At 38.4% G+C, this 17878-nt stretch overlaps 1 protein-coding gene across 4 annotated transcripts in view; it reads left to right on the forward strand.

Annotated features, from left to right (window-relative positions):
• Window positions 1–704: 704 nt before the first annotated feature.
• ATRX (ATRX chromatin remodeler) overlaps window positions 705–17878 on the forward strand; it is a 301682-nt gene continuing 284508 nt past the window's right edge. For all 4 annotated transcript variants that reach the window (XM_059385663.1, XM_059385664.1, XM_059385665.1 and 1 more), the window contains exon 1: window positions 705–937. In XM_059385663.1, the coding sequence (XP_059241646.1) occupies window positions 918–937 (20 nt within the window). In that variant the 5' untranslated portion in view covers window positions 705–917. The remainder of the gene's footprint in view (window positions 938–17878) is intronic.

Below are 17878 nucleotides of genomic sequence, written 5' to 3' on the forward strand. Positions count from 1 at the left end.
TAGACCTTGATTAGACCTTAACCTTACATCTAGTGTATGTAGGGGGGGTGTGTATTTCAGGTGGCAGTTTAGAGTTTATTTAGTATTGAAAGACTCACATGAAGATCTCAGGTTAGTTTTATATAATATATATTTTGTAAGCATGCTGGCATGATCAATAGTCTTTATAAAAAATCTAGAAAAGTAAAGAACTTGATCATAACCTGAAATATAGGAAGGACAAGACACAGGATGGTCATATAGATCAGTGTTTATGAGTGTGGTGTCTGGTCTTAATCGAGACTTTGTGTTTTGGTTTCCTCATCTGGAAAAAGTAGTTAACAAGCGCCTGTCTGCCTCAAAGAGAATAGGGATTACATGAGCTAATCCGGATAGAGGATTAGTATAGTGCCTGGTATACTGTAAACACTCAATAAATGTAAATTGCTGTTATTGTTTTGTCAATATGTCAAGGAAAGGAGGATGCATCAAAAAGCATTTTCAAAATAAAGTCAAAATACGTCACTAGCACTTTCGGGTCATTGGGACTGAACAGGAGCCCCTATGAAAAGGTGGAGGGGATTAAATGACGTAGACCGCCTTAGCAACAGGCCCCCAAAGAAGGTGAATTTCAGTAACCAATAGGAGTCTGAGCTGTAGAGGAGGTAGCCAATCGTTAGCGGAAAGAGGAAGACGGAGGACGCGCCAATTCTTCTGCCTGAGCCTCGGCCCAACAAAATGGCGGCGGCGGCGGCGTCGCTTTGTTTCCGCGGCTCCTGCGGCGGGGGCAGTGGTAGCGGCCTTTGAGCTGTGGGGAGGATCCTGCACCAGCTATAGTGACGACTACGAGTCCATTGCATTTCTGTTGTAACCCCGTGCTGGAGAGCGCAAAGCGGCGCCCTACGGTCGTTGGAGCTACAAGGCGTTGAAGCGAAAACATGACTGCTGAGCCCATGAGGTAAAATACAACCCCATCTCAAGGGTCCTAGCGGTCTAGGCCTATGCGTCTTTTGAGTAGGGTGTTTGGGAAAGCTTTGGCTTGGTGGGTTAGGCCTGAGTATCGCTTAGCGGAAAGACATCGTTTTCTCTTTCGGTGAGAAGGATTTCGGAGTTTCGGCGGTAGGCTCCAACCCGGGGTGGGGGTGGGGGTGGGGGTGCGGGGGTGCGGCCTGGCGTGTTGGGCGCTTCCTCCAGCCTTCCCTAACCGGTGAAGCTTCGTTGGCCTCGTCTCGTTTATTCTTTGGTGCCTGTGGAATTGAGACTCCTAAATCGGAGGCGGTTTTGGTATCCCGGTCGTTTTTCCTAATCTTTGGGCCTGGAAACTGCGTGGGGGAGGAGAGGAGGTGGGGGGGGGGTGTTGAGGGGGAGGGGCGGGCGGGCGGCCAGAGGATGTGAGATCCCGGGACGAGTCAGTGGCGTTTGGATAGCAGGAGACAAGAAATATCGCAGCTTTGCGGAATTTTTTTTTTTTTTTCTGCAACCTCTGGGGACAAGCTCTTTTTTGGGGGGTGAACGGGTGAGTCCTTGCTATGTTTTTACATTCATTCCTTCCCTACTCCATATCTTGAGGGGTATCCTTGGGTTTATTTCTAGGCAAAGGGGTGGTAACACGAGGGTATACCCCAGTATACTTTTCGTGAAGTCCAGCTTTGATGGGTGGTAAGGCAGACCTCAGATGTTTCTCCACTTGCTGGCAAATTTCGAGCAAAAGTAATTAGACCCTACTTTTAAAAAATTTATTCCGTGAGGGATGAGGAGCAGGATGGGTCGATGGGATGTAAGATTTATTGCAAGGGAAGCTGTGCCTAGCAGGCTTCCTCAAACCAATCAAGTATGTTTATTAGGTTGAGGTTGTTTTTCTCTTGTGCTTCTGATTTGCTTCTTGGCAGTGTCTAAAAATATGAGTTGTTAATAGGAAGTATATAGTATTTTTACACAGGTGGCTGGCTTGCTTTTCGGGCTCTTTGACATTTGACTTTTCATCTCTTGTGAATTAAGGAATTTTTCTGCTCTGAAAGGTATCCTTGGTGCGTAGGGGCAAAATAAAGAAAACTAAAGGGAGCATGGATCAGAATTGCATTGGTAGTTGGCAAAATGTGCCTTTGAGTAAGTATTATGATAGTAGAAGCTTTTAGAGCACTTGACCTAGCATGTGGAGTTTGGGAATGAGCCTGTGATACCTATTATGCCTATTTTTCTACATTAATAAGCAGTAGATAGAAGATATTTTCCTTCACTTGAGAAAAAAAATAAACCTTAGTTCTTAGATTACAGATCCCTAGCTGTGTAAAGATTGTAGTCTCTGTTTCTGAATTTATGTTAATTGGTCCAGCCACAATAAACCTTTATTTATTGGGTATTGGGTATGTAAGAGGTACCCAGTACAACTTGTTGGCTGGTTATTAGGTGCTCATGTTAGTTTACATGAAGGGTGTACCTTATAGGTAAATATAACCTCTAGATTTTACTGAAAGCCTCACAAAAAGAAGACTTCATTCATTCTATGCCAGGGTCAGTTTTTTTGTATTGGTCTTGAAGAGTGCTTATTGTTGACCTTCACCTGTATAATCTTAATTCTTAAAACAACTGTAGGGTAGGTACTTAGTGTTTCTCATTTTATAGCTGAGGAGGAAACTGAAGCATAGGGAGATCAAAGAACTTGACTAAAGCTATACAGCTTGTAATTGGTGGAGCTGGAATTGAACCCCGTTTTTACTCCAGAACTTAAGTTCTTTTTTTTAAGGTTTTATTTATTTATTTGACAGGCAGATATCACAAGCAGGCAGAGAGAGAGATAGGTGGAAGCAGGCTCCCGCTGAGCAGAGAGCCTGATGTGGGGCTCCATCCCAGGACCCTGAGATCATGACCTGAGCTGAAGGCAGAGGCTTAACCCACTGAGCCACCCAGGTGCCCCCAGAACTTATGTTCTTAACCACAAGGCATTAATGCCCCCTTGAACTGCCATGTCTAATGTGATTATGATCATTTTAATTTAGCCCAAGTATTACAACGGAAGAAGTTCCTATTAGCTACTATTGATTGTGGTTCTTTGATATAGGTCTTAGAGCTTGTAGCTGTTAAAATATTTTGCCTTTTATGCACAGATGAGATAATGAGAAAAACTGAAACTTTTAATTCTAGGAAAGTCTTTTTTTTTTTTTTTAAAGATTTTATTTATTTATTTGATAGAGATCACAAGTAGGCAGAGAGAGAGGAGGAAGCAGGCTCCCCGAGAAGTGGAGAGCCTGATGCGGGGCTCAATCCCAGGACTCTGGGATCATGACCTGAGCTGAAGGCAGAGGCTTTAACCCACTGAGCCACCCAGGCGCCCCTAATTCCAGGAAAGTCTTAAGCTACATGAAAAACCCCTTGTAAAGAACCTCATATATAAATGTTAATTTAGAAATATATGATGCTCCCTGATTATTTACTGGGAAAGTGCACCAAGTGGGTATTCAGAACTGTCTCAGGCTGAAGTGTCATTCATCTCAAGTCATAATCATAGAGGATAATCTGACAGGTAGTGTTTGAGTGAGTTGAACTCACAGTACTGAATCACTCTTGATTCTCTCCTAATGTGAGATAGAAATAATAGAGCAGTTCTATACATTATCATTAATTTTATTTTACACAATAGTGCCAGATTTTTTTGTATCAGAACTTTTGTTGAGCACTTAAATAGGAACAAAGAGTAGTTCTGATTTTTACTAGTGTTCATAAAAAACGATATTTTCTATGATTCTGTGGTGAAAAAATAGCCAAAAGGCAAGAAGGGAGGGAAATAAATTGATGACCTGCCTAAATCATACACTGAAGAATCAGTGGCTCAGTCTTTAAAAGATTTTGTTATCGTTTTTAAGGAGCTTTTGTTATGTATTTTATTTTAAATAAGATTGGCTTGTTTCTTGAAATATTTATTATTATGAAAGATGAGCTTCTGATTGACAGATAAACTATTTTTGTATAAAGGTCAGAGATATTTTTGTCATTCTTTTTATTTTAGATTTTTTAAAAAGGTTTTATTTATTCATTTGAGAGAGAGAGACAGTGAGAGAGAGAGCATGAGCGAGGAGAAGGTCAGAGGAAGCAGCAGACTCCCCATGGAGCTGGGAGCCCAATGCGGGACTCGATCCCGGGACTCCGGGATCATGACCTGAGCCGAAGGCAGTCATCCAACCAACTGAGCCACCCAGGCGTCCCTTTATTTTAGATTTTATTTATTTGAGATAGAGCATGAGCAGTGGGGAGGGGCAGAGGGAGAGGGAGAAGTAGGCTCCCCACTAAACTAGGGAGACTGATGCAGGTTCAGTCCCAGGACCCCAAGATCATGTCCTGAGCGGGAAGGCAGACACTTAACCATTTGAGCCACCCAGGCTCCCCGAGACTTGACATTCTAATCTTTATAGCAGCTGACAGCAGTATAACTTGTTATTGGTCTTAAATTTTATTTTTTAATTTATTTGTTTTTAAGAAGCTCTGTGCCCAGTGTAGGGCTTAAACTCATAACCCTGAGATCGAGTCAGGTGCTCCACTGACTGAGACAGTCAGGTGCCCCATGGTCTTAAATAACAAAAGGCAGAAGTTGTCTAAATGGAGAGATGCTGGGAAAATGTCTTAGAAGGTATCTGTTAGGGTGGTAATTCACAATCATTGGCTACTAACCTAATGTTTGAAAAATGTTACCTGTGAAATATTTGCATTCTCACTAAGTGGAAGGTATTAAGCCAGGCTGTGGAGGGGGAGTATATGCAATTTTTATAAAGGGTTTTGAAAGAATTTAAATACCAGTTGTTTGGTTATGTTGCTGATTGGGTGAAAAGAAAGATGTTTGTGACTTTAATTTCGATCATGCCAGTTCTCATTATTGGCAACCCTTGGTATAGTTTGACCATAAGCTTTCAGTTATATATTGTATTTCTAGAGATAGGATACATGTAGTACTTAAAGAAATTTCTATATAGATACAGGTGTGTGAAATAATTTTTCTGTGAGAAATTGTGTGTTTTTATGTGTCTGTTTCATTCTTGGAGTCTGAATAAATTTGTGGATAATTATTATTATTATTATTTAAAGATTTTATTTATTTGACAGACAGAGATCACAAGTAGGCAGAGAGGCAGGCAGAGAGAGAGAGGAGGAAGCAGGCTCCCGTCGAGCAGAGAGCCCAATGTGGGGCTCGATCCCAGGACCTTGGGATCATGACCTGAGCCGCAGGCAGAGGCTTTAACTCACTGAGCCACCCAGGCGCCCCAAATTTGTGCATTATATCAGGCAAATCTTGGGTTTACTTGAAGTCCTTTCCTCCAGAATTTGTTTGCTTGAACATTGGCAAAAGCTGTTCAAATGGTTTTTAAGCCATAGGAAAATGATGTTTAGATCTTCTCTTAGGAACGTTGACTATAGTAGGACAGTAAAAGGAGCATCTAAGTGGGATTCCTCCGTACGTGTATGCTAATGTTTGTCTTATGATTGTCCTAATAGCAGACATGCAAGATATTTATCCTCCGTTTCTCTACCTGTAAAATGGGAGCAGGTTTAATAGATAACTGATAAAGCCTGCAGTTCTGGAGGAAGTAACATGGTTATAACAGTGGTTCTTTTTAAAAAAAAATTTATTTATTTGACAGTCAGAGATCACAAGTAGGCAGAGAACCAGACAGACAGAGAGGAGGAAGCAGGCTTCCTGCTGAGCAGAGAGCCCAACTCGGGGGCTCTATCCCAGGACCGCGGGATCATGACCTGAGCTGAAGGCAGAGGCCTTAACCCACTGAGCTACCCAAGCGCCCCTATAACAGTGGTTCTTAAAAGGCAATAAACTAAAGCTCTTTGTGGCCTTTGCTAGTTCTTAACTGTTTTAAGAGTGTAAAGAGCTCCTGAGATTAAAAGTTTGAGAACTGCTGGTGTAGAGGAATGAATACTGAACTCTGAGCCAAACCTGGGTTTTCTAGGTTTTCTGTTGCTTACCTCATTATAGGACCTTTGACAAATTCATCCTTTCCAGGCTTCTGCTTTGTCATTTGTGAAATGAACTTGTACTTGATGTTCTATAAGGTTATTAAAAAAAAAAATGGGGGTGCCTTTCTGGCTCAGTCGGTAGAGCATATGACACTTGATCTTAGGGTTGTGAATTTGAGCCCTACATTGGGTGTAGAGTTTTAAATAAAGATAAAAAAAATAGTCCTGCTTTTGTGAATGTTGACCATTTTTTAAATTTTACTTTGAGGAGTAGGAAGAAGGGTAGTGATAAAGGGAAGTTTCTTTAGCCATGTATGCATATCTTTTTTTTTAAACGTACATGGTTTGGATTACAGGTGTTTTGTTGATGGTATCCTCTGTCATCAATGTACATGTATTTGTGCAAATATTGGAAAAGAAAACCTTTTTGTTGAGAAGTTTGTTAATATTATTGTGGCTCAGGATGTTTTCTATTTTGAAAGATTATTAATCCAGGATATTGTATTTCTCCCCTTTTTATTTGAAGATTTATTTATTTATTTTAGAGAGCAAGAGAATGCAGGGGGGAGGGGCAGAGGGAGAGGGAGAGTGAGTTTCAAGCAGACTCCATGCTGAGCACAGAACCCAGTGTAGGGCTCCATCTCACCATCCTGAGATTACAATCTGAGCTGAAACCAAGAGTCAAATGCTCAATCTACTGCACCACTCAGGTGCCCCTTTTTCTGTCTGCCCTTTTATAATTAGAGATGATATGTCTGAAAAGACTTTTTTATTCTGGACAGTTGTGCTTTTTGCCCTGGGAAAAGGTTCTGTGAATTGTGTGCTATAGTCACTATTTTCAGATCCTGTTTCTTGAGACTTTGTCTTTAAGTTTTGGCTTGAAGTAGCCATTCTTGGTAACTATAGTCCACCTTTCTCGTTGACTGTTCTATACAATATTTGTTTAAGAAATTATTGGTATAGCATTGGTTTTCATGTGTTTATATCCTATACTTCATATTTTGGGAGACTGCTTTATTAGTTGATCAAATACTTGAGTATCAACTAGGGGCCAGGCACTGGGCTATGGCATGCAAAGTTTAATAAAACAAAATTCTCATCTCCTTAAGGCATTCTTAACCTAGTGAGGGAGATAATAAGTAAATAAGCAGGTATAAAGCCAGGCTAAAATAGAGGTATATTGGTTTTATTGGGTACCAGAAATGAAGGAAAGCCTAATTTCGGGGATGTCTAGGAAACTTTCACAGAGGAGATGGTATCTGTATTGCATCTGAAGATATGAATATGAAGATATTTCTGATGGGGTCCAGGGAAGACTTTATAGAGAAAGCATTTGAATCTGGCCTTTGGAGGGATGGGTACAGCTTTGACAAAGAAAACTGGGGGAGAGTCCAGATGTGAAATACAGCAAGCAAAGGATTGTTATATATATTAGTGTTTTCTCTTTGGAAGCAGGTCAGCTGAGAATTTTTAACTCAGTTCCTGGACAAATATCGTATAGCTGTTGTGCAATTAGTATGTTTTTCCCCAGCTTTATTGATATATAGTTGAGATATAACATTGTGTAAGTTTAAGTTGTACAGCGTGTTGATTTAATATATGTATATATTTTGAAATGTTTACTATGATAATGTTAGTTAACACATCCCTCACCTCACATAACCATTTTTTTGTTTTTATGGTAAGAACATTTTAAAATCTACTCTCTAGCAACTTTCAAGTATGTAGTATAGTTAACTATAGTAACCATGCTATACATTAGATGTCCAGAACTTACTCATCTTCTAAGTGCAGTTTGTATGTTAACTTTTACAGCTTGATGATCTTGAAAAAGCCACCTGTGCCCTTTGTAAATGAGCCTGAACTGTCAAAAGTTTTCCACTTTTCTTAAAGATTGTGTAGAATTTAATGCACAGATTTTGATTGACTATTATCGACTGTTGAAAATCTGTCCTTAGTTGTTTTTATTTTGGCCATTTGACATGGTCCGTTAACTTTTGGATAATCACTGATTTATAAAGTCTAAAATCAAAGCAATTGCTTTTCATATAATACTAGATTTGTTATTTTGCTTATTTGAATTATATTAGTTATTTTTTGGTTTGCATGATAGCATTCCAAACCTAGTTCTGCAATAATGCTTGTTTTGAATATGCATATTTGTCCCAACAAGATTGATACATCAGGGAACAATTTGAGCATAAGACAAAATTTGCATTTTCATATGCAAAGGTTAGGGATCAGCAAATTATAATCACCAGCCAGTGGCCTGTTTTTATAAATAAAGTTCTGTTGGAACACACCCAAGCCCTTTTGTGTATATTGTTTGTGGCTGCTTTTGTACCACTATCTTGGAGTTGAATAGTTGTAACAAAGACCCACAAAGCCTAAAATACTTACTGTTTGATCCTTTATAGCAAGTTTTCCCTGGGTGAATGCAGGAAACTACACCCAGCTGTACTGAGCTGCATTAAATACATGCATATACATGTACACACCTTATACCTCAAACATCTGTTGGCTAGCTTAGTACACCCCTTGTTGTTTTAAGCCACTCCCATCCACATCTTTTGTTATAGTTTTCCATCGGATTTCAGATAACCCTCCTCCCATCATTTCACAGTAATTCATGAGCTGCAGCCCTTCTGATGTACTTCCACAAGCAAACTTCAGGTCTTTTTCAAGGTAAAGTGCTGTATGTATTGTTGTGTTTTTGTATTTCTTAATCACCTCAGGTGTAAACTATGCAAAATTGTGCTATCATCTTTATTAGGTTTCTATCTTTTAAAAAAATGTGTTATGATTAAGTTTTTTGAGTGTTGTGCTTCTAACCCCATTTTCCCTATGAATCTTGTGGTGTTCATTGCATAATTTTGCATAACCTGGTGAGTTTTAGGAACTCCATTGATTTCAGAACTCACTGTGATTGTCATCCTGCAAAAAGTACCAATTCATACACCAAATATTTCTTGGACTATATGAAGATTAAATTAGTTAAAGGACAACAAAGCACTTAGGTTAGTGTCTGGGACATGCTAATTACTCAGATATTCAAATTTCTATTGCCATGTGCCAGTAACTGTTCAAAGTACTGCTTAGGTGAACAGGACAAATTAAAGCCTTGTCCCCATGGAGTTTACATTATAAAAAAATCTGTATTAATATACATTTTGTTTAGTAACTTAGTCCTCTCATAAAAGACATTTGATGTTTTTATAAATAACATTTAAAAAATATCCAGAGATCAAAGACATTTGCTTAGAACAACTTTCTAGTTAGTGTCTCATTGATCTCATGCAATATTTTATTGAATGATTTTTTAAAAAATGTTTTTAATAACTGTACCCTCGGGAGATGAATATGATCTACCTTCAAGGAGGTAAAGAATAGTCATCTCCTTTTTACTGTATGTCAAAATAAAAAGTTAAAAAATACAAATTCAGACTTAATTTGCAAAAATAGTATGCAGATTCTCATAGGCCCTTCACCCAGATTCAGCAGATAGTAAATTTTTACATTTGCTTTATCATTCTGTCTATATTTTTTTGATTCAGAGAGTAAATTACAAACACAATACTCCTTTATCCCCAAATACTTCAATATGTATTTCACCAAAATGGGAATATTCTTTTACTTAGCCTCAGTGTAGTTAGCAAAATTAGAAATTAACATTGATACTGTTTCTCTTTTTAAAAGATTTTTTGAAAAGATTTTATTTGTTTGAGAGGGAGAGCACATACAGACATGCACATACGAGAAGGGGGCAGGGGCAGAGGGAGATGGAGAAATAACCTTCCCATTGAGCAGGAAGCCTGTTGTGGGGCTCAGTCCAGGACCTCGAGATCATGACCTGAGCCAAAGGCAGATGTTTAATGGGCTGAGCCACCCAGGTGCCCTAAAATTTTATTTTTAAGCAATCTATACACTCACTGTGGGGCTTTAACTCAAAACCCTGAGATCAAGAGTCGAATGCTCCACTGACTGAGCCAGCCAGGCACCCCCTTACAATGCAGTTTTTAATCTAAAGATCTTATTCACGTTTTGCTTCATAATGTCCTTTATAGTGAAAGAAAAAAATTTCTTTTTCTCTGGTCTAGCATCCAATTTTGGAGCATACATTGCAGTTCATTGTCATGTCTCTTTAATCTTCTTTACTCTAGAGCACTGTACCTTGCTGTTTTTTTCCCTTACATATTTTTGAAGAACAGGGTAGTTAATTTGGGTTTGTCTGATATTTCCTTGTGATCGTGTATTTTGCTAGAAATACTGTGAAGTAACGCTGTGTCTTTCTCAGCATGTTTTATCAGGAGGCGTATATCTTTTACTGTATTTTAAAATGTATTTTGTTTTAATACTAAGCTTATCAATCAGCTTATTCTCTGCCATTTAATTTAGGTATTTGAAGCTAGGTTTGGTTAATTTCTATAGAGTTAGGAAGAATTTGCCCACCTCTTACTGGTGGTTTTTTTTTTTTTTTTGCTTTTCCCCTTTCCACCTTCTTCATATACCCCCAAAATTCAAAACCACAAAACACCCTATTTATGAATTTTCATCGTGTATTCTGAGTATCTGCTAAAAGTAGAGAATCAAGAGTGAATGTTTTATATTAAAGTGACTACACCTGTTACTCGTTAAGTATATGAAATAATACATTTCTTTCAAAGGCTGACTATCATGCATCCAACACCGCTTACTGAATATCTGTTTAGACACGGAAGAGAGAATATTGGAGGGTACTAAATGACTTCAGGGTTGTTTTTTTAAAATGCTCAACAAATCGCCACTCTTCTTCTAAGGAATCTCTGAGCAGATACTATCTTCATTTTAGTAAGCATTTATTATTCCTCTGTACAGGGCAATTTGTTATTTCCCACATGGGAAAAAAGATGATCCCAGACCAGTTTCCTCCTTTGAGGAGCTTACACTCCAGTAGAGAGTACTCTGAGTTTTAAAGAAGGAACTATAAGCAGAATGTGTTGCTTATTATGAGAGAAGTAAAAGAAAATTCAGTAGAAGAGGAGGAAGGGAAACTTTTTTGAGCTGAGTTGTGGTATGATTAGAAAGTCATGTGTGAGTTATCTTGCAGAGAGCTTTGAATGCTATGCTTAGGAATGGGGAGCCTTTGAATATTTTGAGCATGGGGTTATATATGAGTTTACTCTATGCCAGTCATTGGAAATACTGAGGAGATAGAACAGTCCTTTAGAAAAGGAATATATTAGGGAGAATATAGACATATATGTTCAACTCCCATTCCCCCTAAAAGTATAGTAGCAGATGCTAAGTACCAGCTGAGTGCTACTGACATATATGGTATAAGAACACAGTAGTTTAGTATTTGAATCTGGTAGAATTAACATGGGTAAAAGATGGAATTTCAAGGCAGGAAAGGATGACTTCTGGATACTTCTTCCTCCTTTGTTCCCATTCCAGTAGATACTAAAAAATTTAAATGACTTGTGTTCCTGAATACTGCCATCCACTTATTAGTGTTTTCCATGATTTGTCTCTGACATCTGAATTCTAAACAATAACCTGATTATTTTGGATGGGAGCTAGGGTTACCTGCCTAACTTGAAGGATGAATTGTGGAAACAGGTGCTGTTTTCTGTTTCTAAAATCTAAATGTCTTAAAATTGTATTTTTTTTCTGCAGAGGAATAGAACCACAGTTCTCAGCTAAAGACCCTTTTCTTATAACTCCTTAAAACAGAAATAAAACTTCTTTCTTTGCTTCTTGCTCTTGCCACAATCTTTGCCTCTTGTCTCCATTTGAAGACTGTCTGGGTGGGGTGTGGTATATCATTGGAATGAACTGTATTTATGAAATAATGAAACATTTCTTTTTTTTCTCAAAGATTTTTATTTATTTATTTGACAGACAGATCACAAGTAGACAGAGAGGCAGGCAGAGAGAGAGAGGAGGAAGTAGGCTCCCCACTGAGCAGAGAGCCCCATGCGGGGCTCGATCCCAGGCCCCTGGGATCATGACCTGAGCCGAAGGCAGAGGCTTTAACCCACTGAGCCACCCAGGTGCTCCTAATGAAGCATTTCTTGAAGCTTTTAGTAATTAGGCCCACATGAACATGGTGACATTTATTGCAATTTAACTTTTATTGAGAGTATTACACAGAGACTGCTATTTAGACATAATATGGCAGAATGCTGACCTTATTCAAATATTGCTGCTTTATTACACATTTGTAATTTCTTACTTTCATTAGAGCATGTATACTTTTATGTTTAAAAGATAGGGTGCCTGAGAGGCTCAGTTAGTTAAGCGTCTGTCTTCGGCTCGGGTCATGATCCTAGGGTCCTGGGATTGAGTCCCATGTTGGGCTTCCTGCTCAGCATGGAGTCTGCTTGTCCCTCTCCCTGTGCCCCTCTCCCTGCTCATGCTCTCTTTTTCTCTCAAATAAAGAAATAAAACCTTCTTTCAAAAAAGATTTTATTTATTTATTTGACAGACAAAGATCACAAGTAGGCAGAGAAGCAGGCAGAGAGGGGAGGAAGCAGTCTCCCTGATGAACAGAGAGCCCAATGAGGGGCTTGATCCCAGGACCCTGGGATCGTGACCTGAGCCAAAGGCAGAGACTTTAACCCACTGAGCCACCCAGGCACCCCAAGAAATAAATCTTTTAAAAAAATAGATTGTAGTGTTTTTAGTCCTCCATTGTGTCTCCTTTTTTTCCAATTTTTTATTTAAATTCTAGTTAACATATAGTACAATATCTGTTTCGGGAAGTCTTCATTTTTTTTTTTAAGATTTTATTTCTTTGACAGAGAGACAGCGGGAGAGGGAACACAAGCAGAGGGAGTGGGAGAGGGAGAAGCAGGCTTCCTGCTGAGCAGGGAGCCTGATGTGGGGCTTGAGCCCAGGAACATGAGATCATGACCTGAGCAGAAGGCAGATGCTTAACCACCGAGCCACGCAGGCACCCCAGGAAGTCTTCATTTTTAAAAACAATATTTATTTGAGAGAAGAAGAGAGAGAGCACATGAGTAGGGGGAGGACCGAGGGGGAGGTAGAAGCAGACTCCCTGCTGAGCAGGTGTCCCGATGTGGGGGTTTGATCCCAGGACCCTGGGATTATGACCTGAGCCGAAGTCAGACCTTTAACTGAATGAGCCACCTAGGTGCCCCCGTCATGGTTTCTTAAATGTTTTGGAAAGGTTGACATCTTTTTAAAAGATTTTATTAATATATTTCACAGAGAACACAAGCAGGGGGAGTAGCAGTGGTAGAGGGAGAAGCAAGCTCCTTTCTGAGTAGGGAGTCTGATGCAGGGCTTGATCCCAGGATCCTGGGATCATCACTTGGGCCGAAGGCAGAAGTTTAACCAAGTGAGCCACCCAGGCACCCCCGGAAAGGTTGATATTTTCATACAAATTCTGAATAGTGTTTATTTGCCCAAGTAGGTACTGTTGGTACTGAGCCTAATAAAACCAGAAAAATTTAGACTCTGCCCTTAAGTGCTTTTATTTTTTTATTTTTTTAAAAATATTTTATTTATTTATTTGACAGAGAGAAATCACAAGTAGATGGAGAGGCAGGCAGAGAGAGAGGGAAGCAGGCTCCCTGCTGAGCAGAGAGCCCAATGCGGGACTCGATCCCAGGACCCTGAGATCATGACCTGAGCCGAAGGCAGCGGCTTAACCCACTGAGCCACCCAGGCGCCCCTGCCCTTAAGTGCTTTTAGACTAAAAATAAATAATATAAGACAAGAAGATAGTAAATCACAGAAATATATTTTCCTGGCAACAAATATGGCAGATATGGAGATAGTTTATATGTGCATACCTATGAACTTTCAGAATAGATTTTAGAGATTTTTCTTGTGCTGGAAGGGAGAATGGTAATGGACAAATATTAGTGATTTGTATATTTCTTTTGTGATTTTGTAGTTGCAGTAAAATATAAAATTTAACATTTTAAACACTTTAAAGTGTACAGTTCAGTGGCATTTAAGTACATTAAATATATTCAGTGTTGTGCAGCCATCATTGCTCTCTAATTCTGGAACATTTCCTTTACCTCTGAAAGAGTCCTCATATCTCCCAATATTCTGCATCATTGTGTATCTGTTACCTCTGTCCAACTCCAGAACATTTTTGTCATGTCAAACTGAAACTCTGTACCCATTAAACTGTAACTTTCATTCCCCTCTCCCCTAATCCGTTGGTAACTACCATTTCACTTTGTCTCTGGTTTTAACTATTCTAGATACTTCCATATAAGTGGAATTACACAATATTTCTTCTTTTGTGTTCAGCTTATTTCATTATTTAGCATAATGTCCTCAAGGTTCATCCATTTTATATCATGTTTTCAGAATTGCATTCCTTTTTAAGGCTAAATAATATTCCATCCATTATGTAGGTATGTACCATACATGTTTATCTATTCATCTGTTGATGGACATTTGTGTTGTTTTCATCTTGGCTGTTGTTCATATTGCTTCTGTAAACATTGGTGAACAAATGTCTGTTGAAGTCTCTATTTTCAGTTCTTTTGAACATGTACCTAGAAGTGGAATTCTAACTTTAATTTTTTAAAAATTTTATTTATTTATTTGACACAGAGAAAGAGATCACAAGTAGGCAGAGAGGCAAGCAGAGAGAGAGGGGAGGCAGGCTCCCCACTGAGCAGAGAGCCCAACGCAGGGCTCAATCCCAGGACCCTGAGATCATGACCTGAGCTGAAGGCAGAGGCTTAACCCACTGAACCACCTAGCCTCTCCTCTAGCTTTAATTTTTTGGGAACCACTAAACTGTTTCCATGGTGGTTATACTCTTGTACGTTTCCACTTACATTTTATAAGGGTATGAATTTCTCTACATTCTTGGTCAACAATGCTTTTTGTTTTGTTTTGTCTTTTAGAAAAATGAACTCAGTTTATTTTGTTTTAGAATTAGGTTAACTTAAAATTTTAGTTGACTGTGTCAGCTGTACTCTATAAAACAAATGAGTTGACAAGTAAGAAACTAAACTGAAATAAAGAGGATTAAGAGGTACAAGCTTCCAGTTATAAAATAAATAAATCATGGAGAGGCAAATTACAGCATAGATAATATAGTCAATAAAATTATAATAATGTTGTTTGGTGTGGATATTGACTACATTTATCATGGTGAGCACTGAGTAATGTATAGAATTGTTGAGTCATTATTTTGTGTATCTGAAATTAAGATAACACTGTATATTATCTAGACTTAAGTATTGTCTGTTTTTTTAATAATAGCTATACTACAGGTGTGAAGTGTTATTGTTAATTTAGTTGTTAGTGTTATTTTATTTGCATTTCCCTAATGACTAGTGAGATAGGGCCTCTTTTCATGTGCTTTTTGGCTGTTGCTGTATCTTACTTGGAAAAATGTCTATTGAGGTCTTTTGCTCAACTTCAAGTTGTTCTTTTTGTTGTTGTTGTTGTAGGAGTCATTTAAAAATTCTGGATATTGGGGCACCTGGGTGGCTCAGTCAGTTAAGCGTCTAACCCTTGATCTTGCCTTAGGTCTTGATTATGGGGTTGTGAGTTCAAGTCCTGGATAGGGCTCCATGCTGGGTTTGGAACCTACTTAAAAAAATTCTGTATATTAATCCCTTATCATATATATGAGTTGTAAATATTTTTTCCATTCTATGAGTTTTCTTTTCACTCTTGTAGTGTTCTTTGATGCATGAAAGTTTTCAGTTTGGATGAAGTCCAAGTTATTTTTTTATTTTGTTGTATGAGTGTTTGGTGTCATCTAAGAAATGATTGCCAGGTCTAAAGTCATGAAGATTTATTCCTCTCTTTTCTTTTTCTTTTTTAAAGATTTTTATTTATTTGTCAGAGAGCACAATCAGGGGGAGCGGCAGGCAGAGGGAGAAGCAGGCTCCCTGCTGAGCAAGGAGCCTGATGCAGGACTCCATCCCAGGACGAAACTCCGGGATCATGACCTGAGCCAAAGGCAGATACTTAACAATCTGACAAAATTCAACACCCTTTCACAATAAAAACACTCAGAGAACTAGGAAGGGAAAGGAACTTCCCTAATTGCATAATGAATATTAATGAAAACCCCACAGCTAATATACTTAATAGTGAAAAGACTAAAAATTTACAACCTGAGATCAGAAGCAAGACAAGTATGCCTGTTTTTGCCATTTCTATTCAACAGAAGTTAAAAAAGAAAAAATAAAAACCAATCCAAGCAGTAAAGGATGAAGTGGTTTGTACAGGATGTGATCTTACATATAGAAAATCCTAAAGAATCCACAAAAAACTATTAGAGATAATAAATGAATTCAGCCCAGTTGCAGGATATAAGGTCAACACACAGAAAGCAGTTATATTTTTATACACTAGCAATAAACAATCCAAAGAGGATATTGAGAAAATACTTCTATTTATAGCAGCTTCAGAAAGAATATATAGGAATGAATTTAATCAAAGAGTTTCAGAACTTGTACAGTGAATATTATGAAACATTGCTTAAAAGAAATTAAATCAATTCCAGGGGTGCCTGCCTGGCTATGTCAGAAGCTTGTGACTCTTGATTTCATGATCAAGAGTGCAAGCCCCACGTAGGGTATAAAGATTACCACAATTTAGATGATTATGTGATTTCCCCCCTTTTTCTATTTATGTGCTATTTTACATTGATATATTTTTGTCACACTTTGCATTCCTGGGATAAATCCTACTTGGTCATGGTGTATAATTCTTTGATGTGTCACTGAATTCTGTTTGCTAGCATTCTGTTTAGGATTTTTGAATCAATAGCTAGTATTTTGTTTAGGACTTTTGCATCAGTATTCATAAGGGATATTGGTTTGTAGTTTTCTCTTTTTTTATGATGTGTTTCTCTGTATCAGGGTAATGCTGGCCGTATAGAATGAGTCAAGTGTTCCCTCTTCTGTTTTGGGGAAGAATTCGAGAAATGATGATTATTCATTAAATGTTTGGTAGAATCTACTGATGAAGCCACTGATCTTGGGTTTTTCTTTTTTGGGATGTTTTTTGATTATAAACTCAAGTAAAGAGATTGAATAGTTACAAATAAAAAAAAGAAAAAAGAAGTATTGATATTTACCTAATGTGGTTGCTTTTACCATTGTTCTTTATTTTATAATATAGCTCCAGGTTATACTTGTGGTTTCACTTCAACCTGATAGTCTTCTTTTGGCATTTCTTGTAGGGCAAGTATACTAGCAGTTCATTTTCTCAGCTTTTGAATTTTTGGCATATTTCTTCATTTTTCAAGGTTATACTTGCTAGATACAGAATTCTTGGTTGATGAGGGTTTTTCTCGCAGCACTTTAATACTCAATTTTAAAAAATTTATTTTATTTATTTGAGAGAGAGAGAGAGCACAAGGGAAGGGGCAAAGGGAGAGGGAGAATCTTAAACAGACTCCACACTGAGTGTAGAGCCCCATGTGGGATTTGATCTCAGAGCCCTGAGATCATAACCTGAGCCGAAACCAAGAGTCAGATGCTTAACAAACTGTGCTACCCAGGTGCCCCTTTTTACAGCACTTTGAATATGTCATCTCACTGCTTCTCCCTCTCCCACTCCCTCTGCTTTTGTTCCCTCTCCCGCTGTGTCTCTCTGTCAAAGAAATAAAATCTTTGAAAAAAAATGAAGACTTCCTGAAACAGATATTGTACTGTATGTTAACTAGAATTTAAATAAAAAATTGAAAGAAAAAATAGACACAGTGGAGGACTAAAAACACTCCCATCTATTTTTTTTTTAAAGATTTTATTTCTTGGGGTGCCTGGGTGGCTCAGTGGGTTAAAGTCTCTGCCTTTGGCTCAGACCTTCCTGCTGAGCAGGGAGCCTGATGTGGGGCTTGAACCCAGGAACATGAGATCATGACCTGAGCCAAAGGCAGATGCTTAACCACTGAGCCGCGCAGGCACCCCAGGAAGTCTTCATTTTTAAAAACAATATTTATTTG

The sequence above is a fragment of the Mustela nigripes genome, chromosome X, assembly GCF_022355385.1.
Source record: "Mustela nigripes isolate SB6536 chromosome X, MUSNIG.SB6536, whole genome shotgun sequence".
In the NCBI taxonomy this organism is placed as follows: Eukaryota; Metazoa; Chordata; class Mammalia; order Carnivora; family Mustelidae; genus Mustela; species Mustela nigripes.